At 37.5% G+C, this 25,534-nt stretch overlaps 1 protein-coding gene across 1 annotated transcript in view; it reads left to right on the forward strand.

Annotated features, from left to right (window-relative positions):
* CORIN (corin, serine peptidase) overlaps positions 1–25,534 on the forward strand; it is a 202,541-nt gene that overhangs the window by 80,477 nt on the left and 96,530 nt on the right. The window contains 1 exon segment of the mRNA XM_033106663.1: positions 10,204–10,385. Within this exon segment, the coding sequence (XP_032962554.1) occupies positions 10,204–10,385 (182 nt within the window).

The following is a 25,534-nucleotide window of genomic DNA, read 5'->3' on the forward strand; positions in this document are numbered from 1 at the left end:
GGACAATTTTACACTGTTCTGCAATAATTTTTACTTTTACTTTATATATGATGGACACTTTCCAGATCAACATACATAGTTCTAACCTGAAACTAATAAAATAAAAGAAAAGAAAGATTTAGTAACTTGCCCTAAGTCACACAACTAGTAAGTTGTGTGGCTGGAATTTGAAGCCAGACAGTCTGATTTCAGAGCCTGTGCTTTTAGCTATATAGTATACATAATGAATAACTTAGAGCATAGATATACTGCAATGCTCGTTCAGAATACACAAATATATTATTGAATATATTTCTGAATCCAGAAATCAAATAAAGATAGATTTAGGAAATATGATAAAGGTGGCATTTCAAAATAAGAAAAAAAAAAAAAGAATGAACTGCTATTCAGTAGTGTGTGTTGGAATAATTGGTGACCAATTTATGAAATTAAAATTCAGTTCCTACTTCACACCATATAAAATAAAAATAAACTAAAAAATACATTGGAGAAAAATCAGTTATTAATTGGGGTAGATTTTTCTAATGATGAAATGAAACCAAGAAGACCTGTAGGTCAGAACAACTGACAAATTTGACTACATAAAATTGGGGGGAAATTTTACATTTATTTTTTAAGCTTTTATTTTTGCTAAAATCCTGGTAGGTAAATAAAAAAGTTCCAGGCATGTTTTTGTTTCAGCATCTAGGGAGGAAGAAGAAAAATGTTATTAAAAGAAGCAAGATATGTTTAAATTTTTCTTTTTGGAAGGCACAATTTATTCATTTCTTATAAATGCCCTAGACTTCTTTTAGAAGCGGTAGCATTCCTCAGAAAAATGAGCCCATACTACAGTTCTCATTACTTAAAGTTAGAATAAAAGTTTCCTGTCATTCAAATGAACGGATGATATGGTTTTCCTGTTCTGACTCCATCATATTAGTAAAAGTGGCAACAACATTGAGATGACCTGTTGCTGAGTAACCAAGATGGCACCAAAATTGATATTGGAATGATTCTTTTTTAAAGTAGTTGCTGTACCAAAATTATAAAGTTTCTCCTCCATCATCCAACTTACACTCACAATTTCTACTACTGTACAGCATTATATTGCCACATTATTTTTGAGTTGAAATTTACTGATAATGTTTTAGTAAAAAAGTGACAAATTTGCCTGCCTGTAATGTAATTTTAGAAAGCTTACTGTGTTCTTAAATATGTTATTTTATAAGATAGCATGTGTCAATCTCCTATGTAAATGCAATCCTGATATTGTCTTTAAAGCCAATTGGAAAATATAACTTGACTTAAAACAATTTTTTGAAAAATTCAGAAATTATATAAAGTTAACATAAGCTTATTTTATTATTTTTTTCTAAGTGGAGAGTGATTACATACTGCTAATCTATTTTACTAAAGATTTTATTTATGTCCTAAGAATTCTATTGTGCCATATTTGGGAATTAATGGAAACATTACAGGATTACAATTGTTTCATAATTATAATTTCAAAAAATTTGTATAGGTCAGTAGGCAAAGAAAAAAAGATGCGCTTTGTTCCTATTACCAAGTAAATATTCTGGAAGTCATTTGCCACTTCCTTCCCTGATTTTACGTGCTAACCTGGGAATAGCAGTCTTTTTTAGCCACATCAGGGCCAGCTACCGGTTATTTAGGTGGTCAAGTGTATCACATTCCCTTTCCAACCTCAGGCAACATAGTAATCTAGTCTGCTTTTTGGCATTATACATAAAACATCAGTGATAAGTAAGGTTTCATTGTATGAGCCAAAATGGCTCCAAGTGTGGGTAATATACAGTCAGGTTACTCATATTTCTTTTACTTTACAAAGATGTAAAGCTGGAGAATCTGGCTACGACAGTTTAAATCTTTCTGAAAATGACTTGTCCTACCACTGACAGTCTCAAGCACACATATTTCAAGCTCAGTGGAATAGTTTGTTTACCTTTCTCCTCAATAATTCACTGGTATTATGTGGATGTGCCTAGAACTTAGATTTAATACTTGTGATTCAATTTATTCAAAGATCTATACTTAAGGCACAATTTCATGATGTGCGAAAATCAAAACAGCTGCGAAAATCATTTAACAATTGCCACTTTCTTTTGTGATTTGTTAATCCACCATCCCATGTGCCCTGGTAAGTATGCCAAGTATTAATGTGAGTCAGGTTTGCATTGGTTAAAAGGGTATAGAATTTTATATTTTCTTTCAGGGATGGTTGTGTGGTTTTCTAGTATTCACACCCATCTTAATTTAGCTGTGTTTTTCTATTGGTATTTCCTCAAGTCTCTCTATTTTAAGGGTGACACCCTGCTCTTGGCGTATGAGACAATTAATCTGTGGGTTTTTATCCATAGCAATCTTACTGACATTTTCCTCCTACATGGGAATTATTTTAAGATTGAACAGCACGTACAGAATTTGCTGACCTGAAGGGGAAGGGATCAGGGGAGCAGGGATGATGTCTCCTCTTGTACAACCCATTAAGTTGGGAGTTACGTGGTGATGGCTCTATTCCCAACTTTGCTACCGACAGCTTTATTTTCCAAGCAGGCCACCGAATCATCCTCTGCATGCGATTCACTCATTTCTCCAACAAATACTCATGCTGTGTTGATTGTACACACTGGGAATACATCAGCAAACAAATAGACAAGAATCCTTGACCTCATAGAGCTTACATTGGAAGGAGATAGGCCATAAGCAAATAAATAGATAATACATACATACATACATACATACACGTATATCAGATAGTGATAAGTGCCATGGACAATATCCAGCAAGGAAGCTTTGGGAGAATGGGGTTTGGTGGCAAGAGATGCAATTTTAAGTAGACTGTTGTTCAGGAAAACCACACTGAGAAGATTACATTTGACTCATGAGGATATAGGAGTCCAGAAGGTGAGGGAGCCCCAGACGTTCTGGACGTCCTGTGGTAACTGATATAAGTGGGAAGAGGGCTTGATGGAATCAGTCTGCGAGCAGATGCTGTTGGCAAGGATGTGAGTGTTTATGGGGTAGACATAAGGGAGGGGTAGAGGGTCTTGCCAGGCACATGTAGAGCTTGGGAGTGAGATCCCTCTCAGCTTCTGACGTCAGCTCATTCAACAAGAATATTAGGAAAGTTATCAATTTATTTATTCCGTTAGCAAGCACTTATTGCAAAAGTGCTTGGAACATATTGCCAGGCACATAGTATGATGCTGGGGATGCAAAGATGAATAAAACACAGTTCTGCCTTCATGAGACTCAGCATAATAGGGAACAGACATAAAAACAATTAAATTGCTATACAATGTGATCAATTTACAAGGTGCGGAGGTAACACAGAAAAGGAGGAAGAACTCTGCGTCTGGCATTATTAGAAAGGGTACTGCCAGGGAGGAGGTAACAGCTAAACTGGGTTTTGGAGGCTGAATAGAAGTTTGTCATGTGGACAAGGTGGAGAAAGAAGGCATTTCAGGTAGAGTAACAGCCTAGATCTATAATATATTAGGGAAACTACAACTGGTTTAATTTTACTAGAACATAAAATGTGGGGAGAATAAATGGATTTGAGGCAGTTTTAAGAAGTAAAACTAACAGTACTTAGTGATTAATTGCATATGGATGGTGAGATTGAGTGTGAGGCAAAGATTTTGGGACTTGCAGATTTGGGTAGATGGTATCACCACCAAGAAAATCATGTACACCAAAGGAGGAGTGGTGGGTGTGGTGGAGGGAGGTAATGACTTATTATTGACATAATGTCTTGATCTGGTTCAAGTGCATGACAGTAATTTTTCTTTCAGGGGACCTTATTTTTTTACAGAAGGAAATAAAAACAGCTTTCCTTCTGTAGTAGATGACATGATTTATACTTTTATCCAATGGTGTGCTGATAAACTGGCTCCCTGAAAAACAAAACTATCATTTGTAGCATTTGCTGATTTCTGTGGTCTAACACTCCTAGTAGATTTCAAGCGAATAATAGTTTCACAATCTACTTGCATACCACTGCATTTTACCCCTTGACAAGTATTTGTTGAGCTCCCACTAGGTGCGAGGCATGCAACAGTCTGCTGGCTGTTTCTCATTTACTTCTCTATATCCACTTCCCACCTTCCTTCATCCCACTCTTCCCCAATGATTGGTTCCAACAATGGCTACTTTCGAGCTCCCTGTGGGGCTCAGCCCATGGGAGCCACCAACAGGATATCAGCGTGTAGGAAGAAAATCAGGATGAGTAGTGATCTCCTAGTTTCTTCTTGGCCAGATTACCTGGGTTGCCTGCATCCCACTAGAAGAGGCTATGGCTTCTATCAGACAGCCCTCCCCAGGTGGCTCTCTGTCAGTACCAATAACTGCCTCCTCCCTTTGACCCTTAAGTCTGGGATGCTAACAGCATCCTCTCCCAGCATACTGCACTTACCCTGGAAACACATCTGTAAGTGCCCCTTTCATTAAATGCCCTGTAGTGATCCTACTTCAGTGGGTCATTTCTTTCCTGCTGGAACCATGGCTATTACAAATGAAAAATAAGACAGGCACAGTCCTGGTTTTTAAGAGTTTCAGACCAATGTGACCCCCAAAATACCCTGACTTCTCCCATTATTTCTCTTCTTATGTAAGATAATGACATGTACAAACATTCACCTGCACAGTGTTCCATCTGCATGTCTAGTGAAGTTAGGAACCAAGGAAACCTTTTTCTTATCTCTCTTATACCTCATCTTATGAGGTCTCTTAAGGCCACCAGAATACGCTGCAAGAGAAAGATGTTGTTGGTCCATGAAAGAGAGAACAGGCCATCTGTTGTTTGTTTCCACCAGTGGTGATGAATTCATGCTCCTGTGTCATTTGTGGATTTATGTTCCTGTGTTATCTGTGACTCGTGTTGATGAGAAGAGGCCAGCTAGGTGAGACATTTTGGAGCACTGGGATGGAGTCACAGTATCTGGCTATGAGATCGCTTTCTCAGGTTTCAGATACCTCACAATGTAAAAGGAGGATATAGGAGTAAATTATTCTGTGAGACCCTTCCAGCATTAACATTTTCTTAAAAGACTCTGAAGCTCTGTGAACGCCCTGTGACTACGACTTTGTAAGCATTATTCATTGAAAAGCTCAGCCTAACAAAGACAAATTTAGGAATATGGAAAAAAAATGATTGGGTGCATCTCATCAATGAATAGTACATCATTAACTCAATACCATTCCCCTAACCAAGTGAGATATGAAAGAAAAGTGTATTAGTTACCTACTGCTACATAACACATTACCACATACTTAACAGCTTAAAACAAGTCACATCTATTACCTCACAGTTTCTGTGCATCTGGAATGTGGGAGTCACCTGGGTCCTGTGCCTCAGAGTCTGTCATATGGGTACAATCAAGGCATTAGACAGGGCTGGGTTCTCATCTGAAGGTTTGACTGGGGAAGGATTCGCTTTCAAGCTCATGTGATTATTGGAAGAATGTCAGTTTCTCAAGGGCTATTGGACTCAGGACCTCAGTTTCTAGCTGGCTGTTGGCCAGAGGCTACCCTCCGGTCCTTATTATGTGGCCTTCCCTAATGTAGCAACTTGCTTTATCAAAAGTGCTAAGGGAGACAGTCTGCTAGCAGTAGAGGAGTCATAATCTTATGTACCCTAATGATGGAAAGGACATCCCATTACCTTCTATTGGTTGGAAGCAAGTCACTAGGCTAGCCCACACTCAGAGGGAGGACTTACACAGGGCATGAGTACCAGGAGGCAGGGATCATTGGGGACCGTGTTAGAGTCTACCTTTCACAAAGACTCTTTATTTGCTTTTTTATGGAAAAAAGAGTTTTAAATCCTGAGCTCTCCTAATATATTTAAAGGTTAGTTTATTTACCAAAAATAAAAAGTGACAACTAAATGCAACGTGGGAACCTGAATGGAGATCTTGGGTCCTTACTTTAGTTAAAGTTTAGTTTAGTTTAGTTAGTTAAAGATACTGTATCAAACTGAATTTCCTGGTTCTGATAATTATACTATAATTATGTAAAGTGTTAGCCTTAGGGAAGTCTGGGTGAAGGATATATGGAAACTTTCTGTATGGAAACTTTCAGTACTATTTTTATAACTTTTCTGTAAGTCAAAAAGTAGTTCCAAGTAAAAAGTTAGAAAAAATGATTTCTAAAACATAAAAATCCATACCTCTATGTAAGGCCATTTTGTAGCTGTATCTCATTCAATAATTTTAACATTATGTCTATATCAGAACTTTTTCTTTGCAAATAAAATCTATACAGTGTTTTGGGGGATGAGGACATGTTTCAAAGGGCACAATAAAGAAATAATCTGTAATTTTTTGAGTAAATAAATTCAAAGAATTTTGGTAGATAAATTTGCTAAAAAATGTATAGGTAAAAATCTACATTTTTTGTAGGTAAATAATTTTATAACATCCTTCTTAGTGGAAATACCAAACAAACAAACAAACAAAAAACAACCACACACACACACACACACACACACACACACACACACACATACACAACCCCCCCCAAAAAAAACAAACAAAAAAACCCACCTTACTATTACTACATAGTAGAAATATTTATATATTTGTTTATGTACTTGTTTTCTGCTTAAACTTTAGTTGAAATGTGTTATGGACATTTGCACAATACCAAGTGCACTTCACACATTAATTTAAAATAATCACCATTTCTAAAATAGTATTCTGATTGTCAGATCTGACTCCGCCCCTGTGCTGAGCACTCTTTTCAGATGTCAGTCTGCTTGTTGCTTGGATATAGACACTTATATTCCAAAATAGTGTGGTCTATCTCAGCACACTGTTCTGTGTGATGAAAAGCAAAATACTTCAGTCCCTCGTAGGCAGTGGAATTTCATGCAAAGCAAGAACAAATGCTTCCTCATTTTGCTCACTATTTGAAAGGGCTGCTAGTTATTAATACACTATCACTATTTCAATGTCCTGGTTCAGCAATTTAAAGCTTATGACTCTCAGTTGGTTACACCTCTTACAAGAGCTATTTGGAAACACTCTAGACATTTTTCTTAGGTCCTATTTTTAGAATGGAAGGCCTAATGGTATTTTAATGTCTCTATATATTCCCTGAACAAACCTTGAGAAAAAAATATCTATTACCTTTTGAAATTTGGCAAAGCTGGTGGGATTATCACTACGCCTCTGAGACACATTGTGTTAAAGGATTCATTTTGATTTACAGAATGCTAGTGGTAAAGGGACCATGAAAAATCAGTTCTTCCAAATCCCTTATTTTTTAAATGAGGAAACTGAGTTTTAGTGTGTCAGTGAACTGTTGCCCCAAGATCAGACAGTGAGGAGTGGACATGTAAAAGTTTTAGGGCGGTGGGCTTACCCGTGACTGCAGAAAATGACGGTGGTAAGTTAATGAGAATGAGTCAGCTTCTGAGTTAAAGACTCAGCTTTAGAACATGAAAACAGTCTTCTAGGCCCCTGCATGAACCTTCATTGCTCTTACTATAGAAGATTCTGAGAAAACGTGGAGTGATCCAAAAATATGTGGGTTCAAAACTGAGGAAAGGCTCAGAACAACTGAGAGAGTTGGGCCTCGAGTATTAGCTTGGCCGTGATCCACCCCACCTCACAGTGTTGGATGAATTTTCCCCCTGTAAATGGCACCTGAAATTCTATCAAATAAAGATTCCTTTGCTCCAGCAAATCTTCTAATGATGCAAAGACCTTTGGGAGGGTTAAGTATCCGTCTATTGTTATGAATTACTCTGCGTTATTTTCATTTCTTTTCTTCTTTGAAAGCCTAATTGCAGTCTGCTCACTTGGGGAAAATAGTTTTGATTGCAGGCAAGGAAGAAAATGTTTAGGAGCAAGTTATGCTCTGGTTGAGGCGGCTGTCTAGGTGGGGTGCTGGAGTGTGCATGGTCAAGATGATTTCAGAAACTGGGACCCAGGTTGGGGACTAGAAGACAAAGGAAGAATGCCAAAGTCAAGCCTAGTTTGTCGTACAGCGTTACTGTGGGCTGTCTCACATCTGGAAAAGGAGAAATGACTTTACCCTTCCTTATGTTCTTTTGACACATATCTATTCATGGCAGGCTAACTAGGAGTTTGTAGAATGAAGGGAGAACCTAACCACTGAGTACTTGATTGGTCCACTCAGAAAGTGCAGATCAAAGTTTGCACTAACCTTTAGTTGTGCTTTTGGAACACACATCCCATAAGTAAGGACTCACATGTAATAGCATAGTTTATAGAGTGGGTCTTTTTGGGTTTGAATTATGATTCTGACACCCACTACCTCGGTGAACATGGACAAGTCTCTTATTTTTCGTGTATTTCAGTTGACTTTTTGGGTGTTAGGGATGACAGTAATAAAACCTATCACTTAGGGCTGCAGTGAAAACAAATGAGTTAATGCACGAGAAGCACTCAGAACAGAGGCTAGAAAAGTGTCAGTGATTACGTAGGAATTCTAAGTTCTCCACCGTCCGCAACCATGTACCCAAGTTTCATGTGAAAAAATACAGTCTCTAACTTCTCTGAAATAAGATAAAAATGTTATTAAGTGATACTTTCTTCATACTTTCTTCGTCCTGTAAGTATTTAATATATTTCCCGAATGGCAGGTAGGTGTCTTCTATATGTCGAGATCCTTGCCTTGACCAGTTCATATTTTATGTCCTAAATCTAATCTTTCAAATGCAAAACCTCTCCTTCCACATCTTCACTAACAAATTGAATTGCATATTAATGTAGGTAGATAATTATGTGACTATCAGGGCTCTTAAAAGATATTCCGTTTTAGGGCAAATTTCTGAATTGAGAGCAAGGACAAAAGCATTTTATCTGAATGTAATTGTTGAGTGTCCCTTTTCCACATTTTTATATATAATGAGATCTCTCTCCCAAGATTCTTTCCTAGGACTCTATCAGGTCTATTTTAACTCAGTGACTGGCACATCCCATTATGTTTCTGTAATCTGTAGAAGTATGAATGGGGGACTATAAATGTGCCGATGGATAAAGGAATTTTTAAAGCCCAATTATGAGGCTCTTATATGAGAACAGACAATATAGGAGAGTAGACAAAGCATGGACTGAAAGTTGAAACATTTGGATTCTCTTCCTGCTTCTGCCATTAGGAAGCTGTGTGACCTCCAGCCCATCCCAGAATCCGGGCTGGTCTCAAATGGAAGATTTGAATGAGGTGTTGTGTAAGATTTCTTACAGATCTAATATTGTATGATTCTGCATTATCTTAGTAAGCCTACATTTGTGAAGTATGTGCTTTGCTTTTACTGATATGTATATTTTCTTTCCAAGTTTCCTTAATACCACATGACAGGCCTTTGCAGATCACCAGCCAGGGTCAGAGATGCAGTCTATAGCTACAAAGTAGAAAAAGCCACCTGGGTCTGTAAGAGAACAAGGCCATGGTCTTGGCATTTTGGTGGCCTAGTCCCCAGACACAGAGCTGTGGAACCAGGAGTGTTTGATTGCATGTCAGATGAATAATGACAAGCTCTGGGGGCATCATTACTCTTGACCATCAACGGACAGTTATCTACATTTTTCTATTTTGCAGAAAATAGAATAGAAATCTGAGAAGATAAATAACTATAAATGAATACACTGTTTATAACTGTAGATAAATAACTGTAAAACTATAAATGAATACACTGTTTATAACTGTAGATAAATAACTGAGTTGTCACTTGTCTGTATGTTTCTTTGCCAGGGAGGCAGTGGGAATTAAGGAAAAGCTTTCTCTCTGGGTCTCAGAGATACTTTGAATTTCTCAAAGGGAAGATAAAGAAATGAGATTAACCTATTTTGTGACCTACTTCTGCCTTTCCAATTTGGGGGCCTTCATTTCCATGTTAATTTACTATTTTTGATTTTAAATAGAGCTCTTGTTTTTGGTTGACAGAGTTATGTTAGCACAGGAAAACTTAAAAAAAAAATCATTGGGGATCAATGCTTCAACGGGAGATGATTAGATGATATGTTATATGATAGCTTATTCCCTCTAGAACCATGACAATAAGGTGACTGAAATTCTTGTTATAGGATTGAATGTAGAAATTTAAGTTGTTGACTATAATAAATATAAATTAAGATAATATTACAGCCCTGGTGGCCAACTTTAATTTCGTTATTATTTTGAGAAGTAGTCTATAAAAACATTAATTTTCACCTTTTTCTTTTCTTCTAGCTATGGACTCCTGCCCTGTAGGTCATTCTGTGAGGCTGCAAAAGAGGGCTGTGAATCAGTCTTGGGGATGGTGAATGCCTCCTGGCCTAATTTCCTCAAATGTTCCCAGTTTAGAAACCAAACTGAAAGCACCAACGTCAGCAGGATTTGTTTCTCACCAGAGAAGAAAAAAGGAAAGCAATGTAAGTGTCTGTATTTCTTTGCATTTTAAAATGTTTTAACGGAAGTATACCATTCATACAAAGGTGTATACAAATAATGTCCACAGTGCAATAAGTTTTAACAAGGTGACCAGACCCATGCAATGAGCATCCAGATCAAGAAACAGAATATTAACAGCATCCCAGAAACACTGTGAAGCACCCCCAGTCATCTCACGCTCCCCAAAGCGCCTTTCTCCTGACTTCTAGCAACTTAGGTGCTAGAAAAGGGGCACTCAACAATTACATTCAGATATAAATGCTTTTGTCCTTGGTCTCAGAAATTTGCCCTGAAACGGGATACCTTTTAAGAGCCCTGATAGTCACATAATTATCTACCTACATTAATATGCAATTCAATTTGTTAGTGAAGATGTGGAAGGAGAGGTTTTGCATTTGAAAGATTAGATTTAGGACATAAAATATGAACTGGTCAAGGCAAGGATCTCAATATATAGAAGATACCTGCCTGCCATTCAGGAAATATATTAGATACTTATAGGACGAAGAAAGTATGAAGAAAGTATCACTTAATAACATTTTTAACGTAGGTAGTTTTGCCTACTTTTGAACTTGGTATCAATGGAATTTGTACAGTATGCACTCCTGTTTTATCTAGCTCCTTTTGCTCAGCATTATGTTTGAGAGGTTCGTTATGTTTTCATCTTCCTGTGGTTCATTCATTCTCATTTTCGTACAGTATTATACTACCATGTATTTTTCTATTCTCTTGTTGATGGACATTTGAGTTGTTTCCAGCTATTATGAATAGTGATGCTATGACTGTTCTTGCATTGAACATGGTTATATATTTGATTGAACACGATTATATATTTGTTCAGCAAAATAATTTTTTAAAGTGGTTGTACCAATTTATACTCTTAGCAGCTATGTGTGAAAGTGGCAGTTACTCCAAAGTTTCCCCACTACTTGGTATTGTCTGTCTTTTTCATTTTGGCAATTCTGATGATAGTATTGGGTATCTCTTTGTGGTGTTAAGTTACTTTTTTTTTTTTTTTTTGGATGAATTTGATTGGATTTTTAAATGTTTTTTATTGAATACCTCTTTTTGTGAAATGTTTGTCCAAATGTTTTGCCCATTTTTTTCACTGGGTAGTCTGTCTTTTTTTTCAATTTATAGTTTTTTATGCATTTTGAATATAAGCCATCTGTTGGATATATGTATTGTGAAGACCTCCCACTCTGTGACTTGTCTTTCTTCCCCCTTATTAATGTCTATTACAGAATAGAAGGTCTTAATTTTAATGGGTCTACATTATGAATCTTTTCTAGTCCTCAGATTTCTAGTCTCTCACGCTACAGCATATAAGAGCCTCTTTCTAAGGTACTAGGGAGTCCCTTTGGCTTTCACACATGAGTTGCAATTGTCTGTAGCTTTGAGCCATCTTTCTCTAGGACACTGATGCTTAGCAGTAAGCCGTCCAATCCATTGTCCTTATAGTTAGTTTTCCTCTGTACTTCCCCAGCACTTGGTAAGCTACCCCATTCAGGGTACTTCTTTCCCTCGGCATCCTATACCAATTCACCTCTGATGAGGGTTTCAACGATTGGACCACCCCTTGTGCTAGGGAATATCGATCTCTACCTTCCATCAGTGGTGGCATCTTCACTGCTACCACAGCAGCGAGTGATCCAGATCCATAAGCCATCGCATCACCCACTTTTTTGGACCATTCCTGTGATTGTCACAAGTTGGGTTTTCCAGAGGCAGTCGTGAAATGGAGTTTGTTGTCAGGGGTTTTTATTAGGCGACAGCACTTATATAAAAGAGCAGAGAGAAAGCAGGATTGGGCAGAGGGAGAGGTTGAAATGAGATCCAGGCCCATTAAAGCCTTGGCTAATTCCATGGGGAGCTCTGGAGCATATATGGCCTGAGAGAGTTGTTCCATGTGGGGAAAAGAAAGCCCAGTCTTACAGTGTCGTGCCGCATAATGTTTCAGTCAACGACAGACTTCCTAACCAATGGTGGCCCCATAAGATTATAATGGAGCTGGAAAATTCCTATCATGTAGTGAAGCGGTAGCTGTCATAACATCCTAATGCAACGCATTAGTCACGTGTTAGTGGCGATGCAGGTGTAAACACACTACTGCGTTGCCAGTAATATAAAAGTATAGCACATACAATTATGTGTTATACAATTATGTGCTATACTTTTACTTGATAATGATAATAAACAACATAATACTTAATAATGATAATAAACAACAATGTTACTGGTTTATGTTTGCTATACTATACTTTTAATGATTATTGTAGAGTGTACTCTTTCTACTTATATAAAAAAAAGTTTACTGTAAAACAGCATGTCGTGTTATGCCAGCAGCAGCCTCCTACATCGGGTGTTTACCTCGTCTCTTGATTGCATTCTTTTTTCTTGCTCTTGGTTTAATCTTGTGTTGTTTTGTACAGTAACATGCTTTACAGGCTTGTAGCCTGGGAGCAATAGAGCTGCACCATACCTAGGGGTGCAGGGGGCGGTACCATCTAGATGTGTGTAAGCACACTCTGATGTTTGCACAAGGAGGAGATTGCCTAAGGATGCATTTCTTGGAAGGAATCCCTTTGTTAAGCTGGGCATGATTGTATATCCCCGCCCTCAATCAGTCACTGGATGTGGTCCTTTTTGTACAGTGTTATACTAAAGGGTATGCCTGGGGTGATGCAGCTCTCTGCCGCGTGGCAAAACCTGAAGGAGCTAAAGGCTGTTGGCTGATAGTGGGGGCAACAGAGTGCTAACAGATCACCTTGATCCAATCCGATATTGAGCGGATTTTGCTGTGTGTATAGGGCAGTGTTAGTAAGGCTCCATCTGGTTTCTTTCCATTTGGACGGTGCACTTCTCCAGTGAGCCCAACTGAGAAACTGAGGGGTTTATTGCATTCCGCTCCTCCATGGGCAGTCCCAAATTCTAATATTTGTCTTCTCTGAACAAGAAGATTCTTGGAATTTCCACTTTACTTTGCAGAGGTTTCCTTTTTTTTTTTTATAAGATTTTTATTAAAATACAGCTAACATACACTATTATATTAGTTTCAGGGGTGCATCATAGTTGTTCAATATTTATATACCTAAAGAAGTGACCACTATATGTCCAGCAACCATGTGACACCGTACCACGCTATCATAATATTATTGACAGTTTTCCCTATGCCGTACATTACATCCCCATGACTTATTTGTTTTATACCTGGAGATTTGAACCTCTTATTCCCCTGCCCTTTTTCCCCCCTTTTAAAATTTTTCAATTACAGTTGAGATTCAATTATTTTATATTAATTTTAGGTATAGAGCATAGTGGTTGGACATTTGTATAATTTAAAAAATGATCCCCCTGAATAGTCTAGTACTCACCTGGCGCCATACAGAGGTTTTCTGCTTAGCTCTCTGGGTTCTTGCTCTTCGTGGCAAATGCCTTGAAGGGATATTGTTCCAAATGAAAGGTTGGCTTATCTGTGTCTCCTTTTTCACTGCTTACATGACCCCTTATTAGCTGGCTCCTTTGGCAGCACCAAAATGCTAATTTCTGTCTCTCCACACCTGTGGGGTTGCCAAAAGCTCTACTGGCTCCTCTGCCTCTTTGCAGTGGCCCCATGTCCAGATTCTAAGTTTCTAGCGCCATTCCGATGATAATTGGCAAGTTCCACAAGAGGAAAAGCATCCACAGAATGTAGACTGCTTGTCCTGCAGTTATCTTCTCTCTGGGATCTTAGCCACTCACCTCCTGATAGTCTCGTCAGCTATCAGATGCCTTTAAACAGATGTTCCTTGTGTTTTATTTGGCTTTTGTAGTTTTACATGATGATGGCATTGACCTGCCACAAATTACTACATCGTAGCCAAAGGTAGGAGCTTGTTTTATTTCTTTTTAACACAGTGTTTAGTAGAGGTCTGCCGCTATATTAGGATTCCCTCCAAAAGATTGTATATAGCAATAAGGTATCAAAAGGATGAGTGAGTGCATGTGATAGAGAAGTCCCTCAAGGCTTTTCTCTTTCAGCTGTATTTGCCCCTCTTTTTTTTTTAAGATTTTTTATTGGGGAGGGGGAACAGGACTTTATTGGGGAACAGTGTGTACTTCCAAGACTTTTTTCCAAGTCAAGTTGTTGTCCTTTCAATCTTAGTTGTGGAGGGTGCCGTTCAGCTTCAAGTTGTTGTCCTTTCAGTCTTAGTTGTGTCGCGCGCAGCTCAGCTCCAGGTCCAGTTGCTGTTGCTAGTTGCAGGGGGTGCAGCCCACCATCCCTTGCGGGAGTTGAACCGGCAACCTTGTGGTTGAGAGCCCATGCTCCAACCAACTGAGCCATCCGGGAGGCAGCTCAGCTCAAGGTGCCGTGTTCAATCTTAGTTGCAGGGGGCGGAGCCCACCATCCCTTGTGGGACTTGAGGAATTGAACTGGCAACCTTGTGGTTGAGAGCCCACTGGCCCATGTGGGAATCAAACCGGCAGCCTTTGGAGTTAGGAGCATGGAGCTCTAACAGCCTGAGCCACCGGGCCGGCCCGTTGCTCCCTCTTTTGATAAGCATGCTTTATTAGTGATCATTTGGAAAATGTAGCCTATTGATACAGGATTTAAGAATCCACAGAGAAAATTTGAAAATCAGAACGTCATCAGTATTCTTTAACACTGATTGTCAAAAAGTGTTAGTTCTTGGAAATCTAAATAACACCAGTAGTCTTCAAAAGCTCAAGCTGAAATGCCACTTAATATAGGTTCTCCAAATATCAGAAGATATTACAGATTTTCTGATCTTGGAAAAGATTGATGATCCATTTATGTTTAGAAACTTAATGTTTAAAGAGAATAGAAATTTCCCAAGGACACTCATCTGAGATCCTCTACTTGTCACAGTCTTTTTAGAATTCTTGGTTGTAATATTTTTTCCCTGTAGAATTCTGAAAATGGGTCTGATAATGATTCTCAGAAAATGTTTGATGCAATATTTTCCTAGAACTTAATTTTTCTGTCTCATGCTTGATATATAAACAGGATGCTAGCCATTATGTAATAGATACATTCATAATTTGTGTTCTAGGGAGAAAGCTACTGCTGGTTGTGATCTCTGCGTATGTATAAGAATTAATTTCTAGCATACACACACATAGATGCTAAAAATGTGTCCGTGTACTAAAAATATACTGTCTGCCATAGAAAAGTATTTATTACATAATATAGTCTTAATTATATAAGGATTCACACTATAGGGCCACTTATAAATATAACTAATGAATTTCTTTGCTCCTTTTTTCATTTATTCAGTAAATACTAGTTGACTGTATACTTTGTTCAGAGCATCACTCCAGGTAATCTGACAAAATAAAAGTAATTACAGTGTTCATAATATTAGTTTATACCTGTTTAGTGTGGTGGTTCTCAACTAGGGATGATTTTGTAGACCCCAGCTGGGAACATTTGACAATCTCTGTAGACAATTTGGTTGTCACAACTCTGGGGACAGAAGGAGTTTCAATGAGCATCTAGTGAGTAGAGACCCACTATGCTGCTACACAACCTACCATGCACAGGACAGCCCCCACAGCAAAAAAAACTGTGTGGCCCAGAATGTCAGTTGTGCTGTTTTTGGGAAAACCTGGTCTATCACTTTATGGTTTGCAAAGTACTCTACAATAATAATAATAAGAATTATAATTATAATTATAATAACCGTGTTCCCTACCTTTAAGGAGTGTTAAACCTAATGTGGCATGCCTATTTACAAGAAACAATGTAAAAAGAACATTAGTAACTACATCTAAACATACTGTCACAGAAACTATCATGGGATACGGGTTAAATGTTAATGGAGTGGAGTGGAGTCAATTGTATAAAGGAATTCTGGATATTTGAAAAGGGGAAGGGTCGCACTTGGCAAAGAGGGAGAGAAAAAGTGGTCCAGTATAGATGTTTAGCATTGGGAACTTGTGTGAGGCTTCAGGTTCCCACTTAGTCCATGAAAGGAATTATGATGAAAAGTTGACTTCCATTTTAGTCTTCTTCTTCCCACTTGTGTAATCATTTGACCCAACAAAATAGTAATCTCCTCTTTACATTATGGACCCCATTCTCTTTCCAAAGTGCTTTCACAGCTGTTAGCTCACTTTGCTTCCAGAATCAATCTTTGAGGTATTATTTTCATTTTATAAATTAGGAAACAGGTTTAGAGAGGTCATTACAAGGTTATTTTAAATCCAGCCCCCATCCCTAGGCTCTATCATCTACCCAATAGTCCACCTTCCGGGGACCGTCCTGATGCTATTATTAATCCTTGAACGTTACCCTGGATTACTGCCCCCTCCTCACAAGAGCTTTCAAAATATCTTTCAGACTGAATTGAGCCAAAGCCACAACTCGTAACATCTGCTTTTTCCAATGTATAGCTCTGTAAATTCATCTTCTCTGAGCATCCTTTAAATCAGTCATAACTCTGAAGGTATTTTGTTCTCCTATGGAATGGTACATAATTGTCTATCCTTTCCGTCTTATGTTGATGCTGGGTCCTGTAAAGCAAATAAAGTGCTAAAGTGATAATGCTGTGGGAACTGTCCTTCAGTGGTTTTAAAATAAACATTTGTGTGTGTTTCCATAGTTGAGTTGTGAGAACTCAGGGAGCTAAAGGTCAAGGTCCATCAATCATTCTGAGCTTTCTGACTAATCCTTTACTGTACCTTGTCTGTAATTGTATATGGAAAGTAATTTTTAAATGGCACTTCTGTAGCTCTAAAGAGGTCTCCCCTGTCATGAAAGAACTTCGGCTATTTATCCTTTCATTTTCTTCTTCCTTTTCCTAGTATCTTACTTGCTTTTCTAGTTCAGGTTGCTGATAGCAACCACTTCAGTGCATTAGCAGCAAAATTGTAGTTTCAGGATCTTGGTAAAGCACATACTCTGAATTTCTCCTATTGAACTGTGGGTTCGTTTGGGAGAAATTATGCAATACTATTTCTTTGAGGTCAGTGTTTTGCCGGAGATAGATGATTATAGACAGCATCATGAAGTTACTAAAAACTTAGCCATGCACTTTTTCATTACAATAAACAGTTGACTAAAATGAGCTTTTCCTAGAACTTCAAATTTTCCTACATTTATCATTTTAAATTATTTTAAAAATTAAATTATAAAAACATTTTCTTTCTTCCATATATAGATGCTTCTTTTAGGGCACCAAATTTAGATCTGAAAACTTGTATTCAAGCCCTGACTGTTTTATTTAATAACTGTGTGGTCTTGAGCAAATTTCTTAAACCATTTTAACCTCTCTTTCCTCAACTTTATAATAGGAATAATAACTTGATGGTAGAACTGTTTTATGGGCTCAATGAGATAATATGTTTGAAAGAATTGTGTAAGCCATAATGCACTATACAAATATAAATGCTTCAATTCAACAGACATTTAGAAGCATATTTTATTCACCAGGCAGTTTATCAGGATGTGGAAAAGGAAAGATGACATGCATACTTTTAAAGAGCTCAGAGGCCAGTGTAGAGATAGACATATAAACTCAGAAGCAGAGCCAGAGACAAAGATTTGAGCACAAGTGGTCACTTTAGGAGAGCCAGGGGGCCATGGGGGAGTGGAGATGTGATTCAGGAAGGGAGGATGGCCAACAAGGGTAAATTATAAACTAGCTACCATAGTGGGCAACTGGAATTCATCTTACGCGAAAATCTGGGAAATTGTGTACAATGCGTGGCTCAGAATTACCCTGCTACTGGGGTGAGGTAGCTGGGTGTGCACTTACTTCCTTTAGTCTTTGAAACTAACAGTGTCTACTACAACCTGTAACTACTATATTCTGTAAGACCGGAGACCTGGGACTGTGTAGGAGGGATTGCAAAACTTGGCTGTGCTCTTCAGTGGAAGGCTTTGGTCCTGACTTCAGCTTCATCTTTGGCACACTTTTTGCCTTTGGTTTCTAGAACTCTGCTCTGTTTTGGGCTGTTTCCCACTGCTCGGGCCATACTGCAGTCTCTCTCTTTTTTTTTTTTTTTTTTCCCTCTACCGACCCCTTCAATGGTACTATTCCACAGGATTCTAATCTCAACCCTCTTTCCTCAACATTCTATGCATTTTCTCTGGGAAATCTCATACTTGCTTGTGGCCGTGCGGACTGATGACTCTCAAATCTATATTTCACTCCAAATTTTATTCCACTTCTCTAAGCTTTGACCCACATTCCAATGTTCTTGCTTCTACCTCTCAAGCAAAGATACTTTTTTCCATCCATATTGCTAAATCCCATGGGAAGTTCTCAGCTCTCCTCTGACTTTACCTCCTGCAGCACATTTAATCATTCCCTCCTTCCCGATAAACTTTTTCCCTTCTCTTCCAGATAGGTTCCCCCCCTTCTTTGGCCATTTATTTTCAGTATCCTTTGATGTTTGTACCTCATTTCTCTCTCCTGTAAATATTGGGATGCCTCAGGGTTTAGTCCTTGGATCTGTCCTCTTTCATAGGCTCATGGCTTCAAATACCACCATGCACTGACAACTACCAAGGTGGTTCTCAAGCCTGTATCTCCTCTGAACTCTGGACCTGCATGCATATTGATGCTTCACACACACACATACACACACACACACATACACAGCCTACCTTCTATATATTTCCTCTTGAGTGTCTAAAAGGCATGTCAAACATAATATATACTAAACTGATCTAATATTGTCCCCATACCTGCTGCTCTCCCAGCTTTCCCCATCTTAGTAAGTAATAACTTCATTCTTCCAGCCAAAAACCTTGGGTCACCCTTGACTCTTCTTTGACATTGTATCTGGTCTGTCAGCAATTCTGTCAACTCTATTGTCAAATATACACTTAATCCAACCATGCTCACCACCTCTACAACCACTACCTGGACCAGTCACCTCACCTCGTGCCCGGATTACCCTTCCAGCTCCGCATTAGCTTTCTTGTGGCCTCCCTAGGTCCCCCCCCCCCCCCGTCCTCCCCCCTCCCCCCCGCAGGCTATCCTCCACACAGCAGCAGGATGTTCTTTTCTGCTATTCAAATTTTATTGATCTTTTAAACATGCGCATCTCTCCTCCTCAAGTTTTCTAAAGACTTCCCATCTCGTTCTATATGCAAGCCCTCATCCTTACAACCTTCAGTGCCCTCCATCAATATTGTTTCATTGCACAAGTGCAGGAGAGCACCAGTCGCACAGAAGTCAATGCAAATAGTGTCTCAGGAGTTGTACAACACAGATTTCCTGTCTTACATTATCTGCCCCCATTATCTCTCTGACTTCTCTCTTAATACTCTTTGTTTTGCTCTCTAGGCTGCAGCTACTCTGTTCCATCTGCCTGCAATGCTCTTCCCCCAGATAGTCCTCTCAGTTCTTTGAAGTACCTGTGTGTAGGGCTGTAACATAGGCATGCTAGGGAGAGCGGCCCAAGATAAGGTAGGAAGAGAAGCTATACCAGGAGCAGCAATCATTGTTACTCTTGTTGTTTGGGGAGTGTTAGAGCTAAGGACATGGGGGGATTCTCAATAAAATTCATGATCAACTTGTCTTGTACTTGAATTTCATTTTGTTGTGAATTGAAGTTTTTACAGAATTATTTAAAGTCCCTAACAACTTCTTTTGATCTGTGAACCATGAGAAATGTTCATCTTGTGGATTTCCACTGTTTTTCTGTGACAACCACAGTCTTGTGTTGACTTCGCTATGCCACATACCCAGCAAAAAGAAGCGATGCCAAACAAAACAGATCTCTTGGTGAGCCTAAATACTACCTGTTCTCTTTGGACTCGTAATTCTTACTGATAGATTATTTGAGATTAGGTTTCTAGTCTCTGCCAAATATTACTTTGCTTGAGGTGGCACAGTAGTTCCTAAAGGAGAAATAAGGAGGTTTTCTATCTGCGTCTGCATTCAGTCTTCTCACTTTTTACAAGTTAGTTGAACGGCTTAGAGTCTGATAACTCAGCAGCCCGTGATCACAGGTTTATCTGTGTTGCTTACAGAGTATTATTTTTGTTCAGTGGCTGGAGATCAACGGCATCTACATTTTGTTCAGTATTGTTCCTCGTAATCAGAAATCCACATTTGTGGTCTTACAGATTATGATTAAATACAGGAAGTTTTAGCTACGAAGGAAAAGTCTGATTGTTTTCAATATGTGTCATCATAAGTACATCGCTCAAAGCGTATTATGGCCAATAATCAGTGTGATCACACCAACAAGAGGGCTGAGCATTCACACTCTGGACAATTCCAAACATCATCTGTTTAAATTTTAAATCCAGCTTTATATCCCCTATGATGGTCAGTTTAATCATAGCAGATACATCTTTACAGAACCAGGTATTTGAAAAAAAAAATTGCCTTTGTTTTTCACATGATGTAAATATTAGCTTAGTTCTAAGTTTCAAATCTGTGTCCAAAAAGTCCTAAGATAGGATACTACTTATGTCTTTTCAGTGGACCAGTTCCTTAAGCTCAGTCAGTTCTCCTTGAAATTAAGCTACAATGGTATGGCAATTGCCTAGAAATTCAGGCATCCTAGAGTTTGAACTCTAAACTCTGGGCTGCCCACTGAAACTAATGTGTGATTCAGAGTCATCACATCAAAATCTGTGAATCTCTTTTGTAATTGCAACTTCATTATGCCAAATAGCACTGCGATCTTCATAACTTCAATTCCATTGAGCTCAGCAATCGGGAAGCAATTGCAGTCTTCATTTTCATCTGCTCAATCCGTATGTTTATTTCGTGTCTGAACCCCTGCACATATTTAAACAAAATGAGCTGAATTCTTATTGAGGAGATAATATAACACAGAGTTTTAGAGCTGTGTTCTTCTAAATATTTTTGCTTGCTTGTGTAACTCTAAAAGGATTTTGAAAAATTATACACCCCTTGCCCAATTTTAAGTTACTATCTAAATATTTTAATGATAAATATAAATAGTGACAAAGAATACCATTTAAAGGATATTATAATAATTGACATTTTAAAACTAAACTATATTAGTCTTTTAAATCTGTCCGATGGCATTTAAATATCATAGTGACTTGGCACTTACCAACCATTTAAAAATGGCAAGCTCTCCTTTTAATATTCAGCAAACTTTACATAGTTCCCTTTTCTCCCTGAACTCTTGTTTCTATTCCCCTTGTCCCACAGAATATCATTTTGGTGTAACCTTGTTTTAATGCTTCTAATTATTTTTATCACCCTATCATATATCTCTAGAACAAAACCATGTATAAAAATAGAAATAATTCCTTAAACATTTTTTCCTCACTCATGAGACTGTCAACAATTTTTTGAATAATTTCATAACAATTGTGATTGAAATCTGTTATAAGTGTTTATAAATAATTACTAAACTTAATGTGACATTTGTTGGAAATTCATCTTTTGGTGTGTTAAGATGGGATGGTTTGTTTCTCTTTTAAAACTGGTTGTGGAGAATGTAACAGGGTTTGACATCAATTCTATTTCTATTTTTTTGTCTTTTAGTTTGTAGTGCTTTGGAAACTTGGAATAGAAGGACTTTCATTATAATAATGGCATTCTATTATTTGAACAACTTTCCAGTTTAATATCAAAAGTCACATACTAATAATCAATTATCAAAAATTATTTGTAATGATCAGATAGCAACTAGATTAGATTCTCTTGCCATTTTTGAAAGTACATAGTTGGAAAGTAACTTACTGGCACATGAGTTTGTTGTTGAGTCATTAGAGACCATATGCACGTCATGGTCTCAATTTCTGAGTCCTGTATCAGGATTTGTCAAATATCTCTGTATTATTCTTTCCCTGAGAAGCACTTTGATTAATCCTATTTACTAAGAAAGAATTGGGAAAACTGAAATATTATTATTTTAAATTAATCTTTTCTAATACAATATTTTTGATAAGAAGCTTGTTATATTATCATATGCTTTAAATATATACGCCAAAATATTGGAGATATTAATTTGATTTAGTCAATTTCTATAAAATTTACCTATGAAAACTGGTAGAGCCAGTTTTCATTGTCAAAAAAATTGGCCAAATTGAAGTTACTTTTTGCTAGATATTGGTTGACTTTACTTTTCAGATTATATTCGTGTGTTAGCATGTGTTCCCATTATAAGAATCTTAATTTTATTTATTTACTTTTTACTTAAGTTATACAATAAAATTCACTTTTTTCTTGTGTGCAGTACTATAAGTTTTAACACACACAAAGATTTGTTTAAACACCAGCATAATCAGGATACAGAACAATTCTAACACTTCAGATATGTCCTTATGTTGTCCTTTATAGTCAAACTCACATTCCTACCCCAAGCCCCTGGAAACCACTGACCTGCTCTCCAAACCTACAGTCAGCTTTTTACACAGTGTCATATAAATAGAATTGTATGCTATGTTATCTTTTGAGACTGTCTTCTTTCACTTAGCATAATACTTTTAAGATTCATCCATGTTGTTACATGTACCAATTTTTTTCTATTTACTATTTATTAATAGTCCATTGTATGGATGTAGCCCAATTTGTTTATTCATTCACTCATTGAAGGACAGTTTTTGTTTAAAATTTTGGGTAGTTATGAAAAATTATTGCTAAACATTCACTTACAGTTTTGTAAGCAAATTTCTCTAGGATAAATACCTAGATTGGTAAATGTATGTTTTATTTTATAAGAAACTGCCAAACTGTTTTTCAGAATGGCTGAATTATTTTGCTTTTCCATCAACAATGTATGAGTTCCACTTGCTCCACAATCTCATGTGCGATTGGTTTTGTCAGATTGATTTTTGTTGTTGTTTTTGTGTTAGTCATTCTAATAGGTGTATAGAAGTATCTCATTGTAATTTTCATTTGCATTTCTCTAGTAACTAATAATCAGCTTCTTTTAATACGCTTATTTGCTATCAGTGTGTCTTCTTTACTGAATTGTCTGTTCATATCTTTTGCTCATTTTTTTCTTGGGTTGCTTGTCGATTTCTTATTGTTAAGTGTTGAAAATTCTTTACACATTCTGTGTGTAAGTCCTATGTTTAAATATGTAATTTGGAAATATTTCCCCCCGGTCTGTACCTTGTCTTTTCATTCTCTTCACATTATCTTTCACAGAGCAAATGTTTTTAGTTTTAATGAAATCCAAATTATCAGTTTTGTCTTATATGGAACATACTTTTGTGTCATAAAAACTCTGCCTTATTCATATGTACAAAGATGTTCTCCTATAATTTCTCCAAGACTTTTATAGTTTTCATTTTCTTATGCTCTATGATGAGTTAATTTTCGCATGAGGTTTGACATATAGGTCAAATGGTATTTTTTTCTTTATGAACATGGATGTCCAATTTTTCTAGGGCCACTTGTTCAAAAGACTATTCTTTGCCCATTAAATTGCTTTTGTATCCTTGTCAAAAATTAATTGACCAATTCATGTGGGTCTATTTATGGACTCCTTCTTCTGTTCCATTCATTTTTGCGTCTATTCCTCAGCCAAAACCACTGCATCTTAATTATTATAGCTTTATATTAAGTCATAACATCTGGTAGAGTGAGTTTTTTCAATTGTGTTCTTGCTCAACATTTATTTTTCAGTTTTAATACTTTGCCTTCCTATACAAATTCTAGAATCAGCTTACCAAAAAATCCTACAGAGATTTTGACTGGAATTGTGTTAAAGCTATTGATCAACTTAGGGAGATGTCAATTTGATATCTTAAACATACTGAATCTTTTAAACCATAAACTCAGTTTATCTCTCCATTTACTAGGTCTATCTTGGTTCTCTTATCAGCATTTTATAATTTTCATTGTATAGATCTCCCACATATTTTGGTAGATACTTTTAGAGCTATTGTAAAGGTTACCGTTTTCAGAATATTGGTTTCCTATTGTTTATTGCTTGTTACAGAAAACAGAATTCTAAAATGGTCCCCAAGATTCCAGTCCCCTGGTATACTTGCCCTTTATAATCTCCCCACCTTTGAATGTGGGTACGAACTGTGAATATGATGGATTGTCACTCCTGTGATTAGGTAATATTATGTATGCCACAGTTGACTTTAAGGAAGGTAGTGTCCTAGGTAGGGCTGACCTACTTCGGTGAGCCTTTAAACTATATCTTTCTTCCTGTTTCTGGAGAGTTTTTATCATGAAAGATGTTGAATTTTATCAAATGCTCTTTCTGCATCTATTGTCTTGATCATGTGGTTTTTCTTTAGTTTTTTAACATGGAGATTACACTTATTACGTTTTGAATCTCGAACTAGCCTTGCATCCCCATGATAAACCCTACTAGGTTGATTATTTTGTGTCTAGGTATGATTTTCTTCGAGATTATCCGATTTGGGTTTTGCTGAAGGGGGTTCAATTAATTTTAAGTTAAACTTCTCTCTGGTGAATATGGTTAAAGCAGTTAGAGAATTAAAAAAAGAAAAGAAATAGTATTTTAATAATAGTGTTTAGTGATAATAATTGTTATAATAATTATTATATACAACACTTGCTGGGCATTTATTATGTATTAATACTAATGCTAGGAGTTTTAGACACATAATCATATATACTCCTCACAACAGCACGGTGAGGATTATGGTTATTCTACCTTTCATGGACTACATGTTTGTATCGCCCCAAAATTCAAATGTTGAAACCCTAACTCTCAGTGGGATGGTATTAGGAGGTGGAGACTTTGGAAGGCAATTAGGTTTAGATGAGGTCATTAGGGTGGCTCCCCGTTATGGAACTAGTGTTCTTACAAGAAAAGAGACTAGAGTTTGCTCTCTGTCTGTGGCATGCACCAAGAAAGGCCATGTGAAGACGTAACCAGGAAGACAGCCCTCACTAAGAACCTGACCGTGCTGGCACCCTGATCTCAGACTTCAGCCTCCAGAACTGGGAGAAATAAATACTTGTTTAAGCCATCCAGTCTGTGACATTGTTTCACTAACCCAAACTGACTGATGCACGTCCCATTTTGTAAATGAGAGAACCGATACTTGGAGAAGTTAAGTAACTTGCTCAAGATTGTAGAGGTGGAGGACTGGGCACAGCTGTGATTTGAATCCATTTGTATCTGGGCCTGTTAGAGTTCACAAACCTAGGGCGTCACTGTTATAAAACAGCACACACATTTTAAAAGGAGG

This window comes from Rhinolophus ferrumequinum, chromosome 5 (genome assembly GCF_004115265.2).
Source record: "Rhinolophus ferrumequinum isolate MPI-CBG mRhiFer1 chromosome 5, mRhiFer1_v1.p, whole genome shotgun sequence".
Lineage (NCBI taxonomy): Eukaryota > Metazoa > Chordata > Mammalia > Chiroptera > Rhinolophidae > Rhinolophus > Rhinolophus ferrumequinum.